Source organism: Salvelinus sp. IW2-2015, unplaced genomic scaffold (genome assembly GCF_002910315.2).
Source record: "Salvelinus sp. IW2-2015 unplaced genomic scaffold, ASM291031v2 Un_scaffold1851, whole genome shotgun sequence".
Lineage (NCBI taxonomy): Eukaryota > Metazoa > Chordata > Actinopteri > Salmoniformes > Salmonidae > Salvelinus > Salvelinus sp. IW2-2015.
In genome coordinates, this window is record NW_019943216.1 from 150096 (window position 1) to 158272 (window position 8177).

The 8177-nt window shown below is 46.1% G+C and overlaps 1 protein-coding gene across 1 annotated transcript in view; it reads left to right on the top strand.

Moving 5' to 3' along the window:
* The window catches only part of c18h3orf33 (c18h3orf33 homolog (H. sapiens)), a 21451-nt gene extending 14388 nt beyond the window's left edge, over nucleotides 1-7063 (top strand). The window contains exon 5 of the mRNA XM_024139606.1: nucleotides 5816-7063. Within this exon, the coding sequence (XP_023995374.1) occupies nucleotides 5816-6070 (255 nt within the window). The 3' untranslated portion in view covers nucleotides 6071-7063. The remainder of the gene's footprint in view (nucleotides 1-5815) is intronic.
* Nucleotides 7064-8177: the final 1114 nt, after the last annotated feature.

The following is an 8177-nucleotide window of genomic DNA, read 5'->3' on the forward strand; positions in this document are numbered from 1 at the left end:
CCCACTAGACTGTCTGCTGCACTCTTTTATAATAACTGTTACATAAGACTGTCTGCTGCACTCTTAACATAACTGTTAGCATAGACTGTCTGCTGCACTCTTTAACATAACTGTGTCAGCCATAGACCGTCTGCTGCACTCTTTAACATTAACTGCTGTCAGCCATAGACTGTCTGCTGCACTCTTTAACATAACTTGTTACCCATAGACTGTCTGCTGCACTCTTTAACATAACTGTTAGCCATAGACTGTCTGCTGCACTCTTAACATAACTGTTAGCCATAGACTGTCTGCTGCACTCTCTTTAACATAACTGTGTCAGCCATAGACTGTCTGCTGCTCTTTAACATAACTGTTAGCCATAGACTGTCTGCTGCGTCTCTTTAACATAACTGTGTCAGCCATAGACTGTCTGCTGCTCTTTTAACATAACTGTGTCAGCACTAAACTGTCTGCTGCACTCTTTATACATAACTGTTAGCCATAGACTGTCTGCTGTCTCTTTTAACATAACTGTTAGCCATAGACTGTCTGCTGATCTCTTTAACATAACTGTGTCAGCCATAGGACTGTCTGCCCTGCACTCTTTAACATACTGTTAGCCACTAGACTGTCTGCTTCTGGCTCTTTAACATAACTGTGTCAGCCATAGACTGTCTGCTGCACTCTTTAACATAACTGTTAGCCATAGACTGTCTGCTGGTCTCGTTTAACATAACTGTTAGCCATAGACTGTCTGCTGCGTCTCTTTAACATAACTGTGTCAGCCATTAGACGTCTGCTGCACTCTTTAACAGACTGTGTAGCCATAGACTGTCTGCTGCACTCTTTAACATAACTGTTAGCCATAGACTGTCTGCTGCACTCTTTAACATAACTGTTATACATAGACTGTCTGCTGCGCTCTTTAACACACTAACTTTGATGAAGTATAGTAGTCAACCTAATGGTTGGTCTTTCCTGTAGAGACAGTTTTATATATTTTCCTAAAACCAAAGTAGACACTATTTTAATCCAATTAATTTGATTTGATAGGTATTGGATCATGGCTTGATGTCTGATAAAGGTCATTGTGACTGAAACGTCAACATATTTTTCGTCTTTATCTAATTCAGACCAACATTTTCTCTAAACGTGAGTGTCATGCCTTTTGCCCGCATTGAGGCACTGGACCTTACACATTTACAAGACTTAGTTCAGCTCCCTTCATCGTACTGAGTTAGCATCGTAGTAAGCCTGTTAGAGAAGAGGCTAGCTGCAGTATTACGTTATGCTTCTGCCCTGCAGTCAAACTGAGTTAGAGYGTATTAGATAGTGCCCTTACAGCTCCGTCTGAGGCCAGGGAGAATTTCTYACAAAGCTCTCCTCTAGTTAAACAGATTAGTAGTCTCTCTCTATAGCTTTGTCTCTTTGACCTCCTGTTGTTTTACCTCTGGCCTCTGTGACCTCTGGCCACAGTTATTTTTTTATTTTTTTGGCATGTAATTTCCTTGCCTGTGCCTTCAGTAATACAGTATCTCTACTGCTGTGGTTGTACATCTTTGCATAGTGCATGTCTGATACTATATCTTACAACAGTCTCTTTCAGTTTGTCAAGCTCCTGACTGTGCCACCTTCACGTCTATGCAATAGACCACAGCCATAGCTAGGAACCCCTTAGTTCAGGTGTACTGTATGTGTGTCTCACCTGGGCAGGTCTTCTCTCAGGTGTACTGTACGTGTGTCTCACCTGGGAGGTCCTTCTCTCAGGTGTACCGTATGTGTGTCTCACCTGTGCAGGTCTTCTTCCTCAGGTGTACCGTATGTGTGTCTCACCTGGGCAGGTCTTCTCTCAGGTGTACTGTATGTGTGTCTACCTGGGCAGGTCTTTCTGCTCTCAGGTGTTTACCGTATGTGTGTCTCACCTGGGCAGGTCTTCTCTCAGGTGTACCGTTATGTGTTGTCTCACCTGGGCAGGTCTTCTCTCTCAGGTGTTACCGTATTGTGTGTCTCACCTGGGCAGGTCTTCCTCTCAGGGTACCGTATGTGTGTCTCACTGGGCAGTCTTCTCTCAGGTGTACCGTTATGTGTGTCTCACCTGGGCAGGTCTTCTCTCAGGTGTACTGATGTGTGTCTCACTGGGCGGTCTTCTCCAGGTTTACCGTATGTGTGTCTCACCTGGGCAGGTCTCTCTCAGGTGTACGATATGTGTGTCTCACCTGGGCAGGTCTTCTCTCAGGTGTACCGTATGTGTGTCTCACCGTGGCAGGTCTTCTCTCAGGTGTACGTATGTGTGTCTCACCTGGGCGGTCTTCTCTCAGGTGTACCTTATGTGTGTCTCACCTGTGCAGGTCTTCTCTCAGGTGTACCTGTATGTGTGTCTCACTGGGCAGGTTTCTCTCAGGTGTACGTATTGTTGTCTCACCTGTGCAGGTCTTCTCTCAGGTGTACGTATGTGTGTCTCACTGGGCAGGTCTTCTCTCAGGTGTACCGTATGTGTGTCTCACCTGGCAGGTCTTCTCTCAGGTGTATCCGTATGTGTGTCTCACCTGGGCAGGTCTTCTCTCAGGTTACCGTATGTGTGTCTCACCTGGCAGGTCTTCTCATCAGGTGTAACCGTATGTGTGTCTCACCTGGGCAGGTTCTTCTCTCAGGTGTACCGTATGTGTGTCTCACCTGGGCAGGTCTTCTTCTCAGGTGTACCGTATGTGTGTCTCACCTGGGCAGGTCTTCTTCAGGTGTACCGTATGTGTGTCTCACCTGGGCAGGTCTTCTCTCAGGTGTACCGTATGTGTGTCTCACCTGGGCAGGTCTCTCTCAGGTTGTACTGTATGTGTGTCTCACCTGGGCAGGTCTTCTCTCAGGTGTACCGTATGTGGTGTCTCACCTGGGCAGGTTTCTCTCCTCAGGTGTACCGTATGTGTGTCTCACCTGGGCAGGTCTTCTCTCAGGTGTACTGTATGTGTGTCTCACCTGGGCAGGTCTCTCTCAGGTGTACTGTATGTGTGTCTCACCTGGGCAGTCTTCTCTCAGGTGTACTGTATGTGTGTCTCACCTGGGCAGGTCTTCTCTCAGGTGTACCGTATGTGTGTCTCACCTGGCAGGTCTTTCTCTCCGGTGTACCGTATGTGTGTCTCACCTGGGCAGGTCTTCTCTCAGGTGTACCGTATGTGTGTCTCACCTGGGCAGGTCTTCTCTCAGGTGTACCGTATGTGTGTCTCCGGGCAGGTCTTCTCTCAGGTGTACCTATGTGTGTCTCACCTGGGCAGGTCTTCTCTCAGGTGTACCGTGTGTGTGTCTCACCTGGGCAGGTCTTTCTCTAGGTGTACCGTATGTGTGTCTCACCTGGGCAGGTCTTCTCTCCTCAGGTGTCCCGTATGTGTGTCTCACCTGGGCAGGTCTTCTCTCAGGTTGTACTGTATGTGTGTCTCACCTGGGCAGGTCTTCTCTCAGGTGTACCGTATGTGTGTTCTCACCTGGGCAGGTCTTCTCTCTCAGGTGTACCATATGTGTGTCTCACCTGGGCAGGTCTTCTCTCCTCAGGTGTACTGTATGTGTGTTCTCACCTGGGCAGTGTCTTCTCTCAGGTGTACCGTATGTGTGTCTCACCTGGGAGGTCTTCTCTCCTCAGGTGTACCGTATGTGTGTCTCACCTGGGCAGGTCTTCTCTCAGGTTACCGTATGTGTGTCTCTACCTGGGCAGGTCTCTTCTCAGGTTTACCGTATGTGTGTCTCACCTGTGCAGGTCTTCTCTCAGGTGTACCGTATGTGTGTCTCACCTGGCAGGTCTTCTCTCAGTGTACCGTATGTGTGTCTCACCTGGGCAGGTCTTCTCTCCTCAGGTGGTGGTCGTGTGTATCCATTGGCTGTGCGCTTGGCGGGGGTGGAGCTGACCCAGAGGGGAGGGCGTGGCTGGAGCAGCACCTGAGCCCGGCCCAGACGGTGTGGCTCAAACTGGTCAGCAGAGAGGAGGAGACACTGCACTGTCCTGGTGTCTGTTAGCCGGGTCAGTTACTGTCTGTCTGTTAGCAGGGTCAGTCACTGTCTGTCTGTTAGCGAGGGTCAGTTACTGTCTGTCTGTTAGCAGGGTCAGTCACTGTCTGTCTGTTAGCAGGGTCAGTCACTGTCTGTCTGTTAGCAGGGTCAGTTACTGTCTGTCTGTTAGCAGGGTCAGTTACTGTCTGTCTGGTAGCAGGGTAGTTACTGTCTGTCTGGTAGCCGGGTCAGTTACTGTCTGTCTGTTAGCAGGGTCAGTTACTGTCTGTCTGTTAGCAGGGTCAGTTACCGTCAGTGTCTGGTAGCAGGGTCAGTTACTGTCTGGTCTCTGGTAACAGGGTCAGTTGCTGTCTGGTCTCTGGTTACAGGTCTGTCTGTCTGGTCTCTGGTAACAGGGTCAGTTGCTGTCTGGTCTCTGGTTACAGGGTCTGTTGCTGTCTGGTCTTCTGGTAACAGGGTCAGTTGCTGTCTGGTCTTGGTTACAGGGTCTGTTGCTGTCTGGTCTTGGTAACAGGGTCCGTTGCTTGTCTGGTCTCTGGTAACAGGGTCTGTTGCTGTCTGGTCTCTGGTAACAGGTCAGTTGTTGTCTGGTCCTTGGTTACAGGGTCAGTTGCTGTCTAGTCTATGGTAACAGGGTCAGTTGCTGTCTGGTCTCTGGTAACAGGGTCAGTTGCTGTCTGGTCTCTGGTAACAGGGTCTGTTGCTGTCTGTCTCTGGTAACAGGGTCAGTTGCTGTCTGGTCTCTGGTTACAGGGTCAGTTGCTGTCTGGTCTCTTGGTAAGGGTCAGTTGCTGTCTGGTCTCTGGTAACAGGGTCAGTTGCTGTCTGGTCTTTGGTAAAGGTCAGGGTTGCTGTCTGGTCTCTGGTAACAGGGTCAGTTGTGTCTGGTCTCTGGTAACAGGGTCAGTTGCTGTCTGGTTCTTGGTTACAGGGTCAGTTGCTGTCTGGTCTTGGTAACAGGGTCAGTTGCTGTCTGGTCTTTGGTAACAGGGTCAGTTGCTGTCTGGTCTCTGGTAACAGGGTCAGTTGCTGTCTGGTCTCTCGGTTACAGGTGCAGTTGCTGTCTGGTCTTTGGTAACAGGGTCAGTTGCTGTCTGGTCTTTTGGTAACAGGGTCAGTTGCTGTCTGGTCTTGGTAACAGGGTCAGTTTGCTGTCGCTGGTCTCTGGTAACAGGGCTAGTTGCTGTCTGGTCTCTGGTACAGGGTCAGTTGCTGTCTGGTCTCTGGTTACAGGGTCAGTTTGCTGTCTGGTCTCTGGTAACAGGTGTCAGTTGCTGTCTGGTCTCTGGTAACGGGGTCAGTTGCTGTCTGGTCTTCTGGTAACAGGGTAGTTGCTGTCTGGTCTCTGGTTACAGGGTCAGTTGCTGTCTGGTCTCTGGTAACAGGGTCAGTTGCTGTCTGGTCTCTGGTACAGGGTCAGTTGCTGTCTGGTCTCTGGTTACAGGGTCAGTTGCTGTCTGGTCTCTGGTAACAGGGTCAGTTGCTGTCTGGTTCTGGTAACAGGGTAAGTGAGCTGCGTTTTAGAGGAACCCCAATTTCTTGATTAAAAAATTCTCCCTAATTGGTCTTTTGACCAATCAGTTCAGCTCTGAAAAAGATCTGATGTGAAACGATCTGATGTGATTTGTCAAAAGACCAATTAGTGTAAAGAAGATCAGAATTGGMCTGCCTGTGTAAACGCAGCCTTACTGTCTGAGTGGACTAACATGAGTTCGTCACTGACTCTCTGGTATCTTCAGGACAATGTTACTCTCTTTATGACTGTATTCATGAACTGAATGTTGAAGACAATGAAACCTACAGATGTGTTAGTAACCTCCCTCTGTTCTCTCTCCCCCAGGGGTCATTGAGGAGTCTGTGTCTGAATGAGGAGGTGTTGAGGTTGGGTCTGGCACGCACTGTCCCAGTCTCTGGACTCCACCCTCAGTCCCACCTTTACCTGCGGCTCCACCAACGGCTGCTCAAGGCAGAGGTCAAGGCCGAGCGGAAGGGGCGAGGCATGTGGAAAGAGGATAGCCTATGGGAGAGGACCTCACAGGCTGTTTGGGACAACTCACTGGTCAGACTCATCAGGAGGATCTTCAAGTGGACTTGATTGGTTGGTTGGTTGATTGACTGATTGATTGGCTGATTGGTTTACTGACTGACTGGTTGATTTCAAGTGGGCTTGAAAGTAAGTTTATGAATGTTGCAAGGCTCAGYCCCGTCTCAGAATACAGCTGGGTCATTATGTGTCTGTGTTTGAGAAGTGGATCATCTATTTGTCAACTTGCCACACCGATTTGCTGAAAACGGACAATATTCACACGAATATCTGTCCAAACAATCTTTTCTCCTGTACGTTACTATCTGGGAAAAGTGTGAAACGATGTCTCAAAAGAATGGGGGTATGGACAAAATCGTAGACATGGGAGAAAAATCTTTTGACCCACGTGCTTATCAAAATGTGTTTATATATATATATATATCGATGGAGATTAAACGCACTGACACGGCAATGACAAGACAGAATAGAAACCAGTCTACTTACAGTTAGTGTTCCCCTTCGTGGGTCAGAAAATGTTGATGTTTGATTAGATAATGTAAAGAAACTTGGCTGTCAGAAATCCACATATCTACGTCAAACGGATWWAAAAATYTWTWTATAATAATCTTCACCCGATTTGTGAAATAAATATGCATTGGTTAATTCATTTCTGCATTGTGTTTAATATTCTAAATAATCAATCATGAATAAGTAATGCTGCGTATAAAAGCCATTGTGAAATTTGATGGGAGATTGTGATGGGGGCGATTTACAAATTCTCTTTGGGGAGTTAKCTCAGAAAGTGCTGGTTGAATACAGGGTAATTTCATGCTAATGTATTTAAATTATGCCCGTATGTATATAGAAATTAGTTGTTATTCAATCAATATAATAACCAAACATAAGGACCGTCAGTGGTTTAACAATATTGACAACATTATCATTTCAAAGAATCTATATTTTTWAATATTTGACATTCAAATTGAATACCTGAAGTCCCACCAAAATATCTGGATTCTATTGATTTTCTGTCTCTAATTAAACATTTGTTTATGTGCTATAGTACAGTCAGTATTTTATGGATTATTTTATTCTAAAAGAGTAGATGATGGTACTSCATTATGCAGCTGTTACATTTCATCTGGACTGGATGTTTGATGTAAATATTTAAGACTATTGAATGTTTCTCATATCCAGCTCACGTTCAGCTAAAGAGGTAGACAACATCTGACGTGGACTAGAGTAACGTGGACTAGAGTAACGTGGACTAGAGTAACGTGGACTAGAGTAACGTGGACTAGAGTAACGTGGACTAGAGTAACGTGGACTAGAGTGACGTTGCGCCTTAGAGGTAATAACACATCGACCTGATGAATACATCACACTGCCCTAGTAATAACACACTACCAATTACAACGCCTAGATAATAACACCACTTGCACATCTAGATAATTAACACACTGCACTAGATAATACACACTGCACTAGATAATAATACAAACTGCCCTAGATAAAACACACTGCCATAGATAATAACACCACTGCCCTAGATTATTAACACACTGCCCTAGATAATAACACACTGCCTAGATAATAACACACTACCCTAATAATACACTGCACTAGATATAACACATGCCCTAGGATTTATACACACTGCACTAGAATAATAACACACTGCAGACTAGAATCAACAAACAACACCTGCACTAGATAATAACACACTGCACCTAGATAATAAACAACTGCCCTAGATAATAACACACTGCAACTAGATAAATACACACTGCCCTAGATAATAACACACTGTCCTAGATAATAACACACCACACTAGATAAATAACACACTGCCCTAGATAATAACACGACTGCACTAGATAATAATACACTGCAATAGATAATAACACAGCTGCCCTAGATTATAACACACTGCAATAGATAATAACACAACTGCCCTAGATAATAACACACTGCCTAGATAATACACACTGCACTAGATAATAAACGCTGCCCTAGATAATAAACACACTGCAACTAGATTAATAATACACTGCCCTAGATAATAACACACTGCCCTAGATTATAACACACCTGCAATAGATAATAACACAGCTGCCCTAGATAATAACACTGCCCTAGATAATAACACACTGCCACTAGATAATAAGCACTCTGC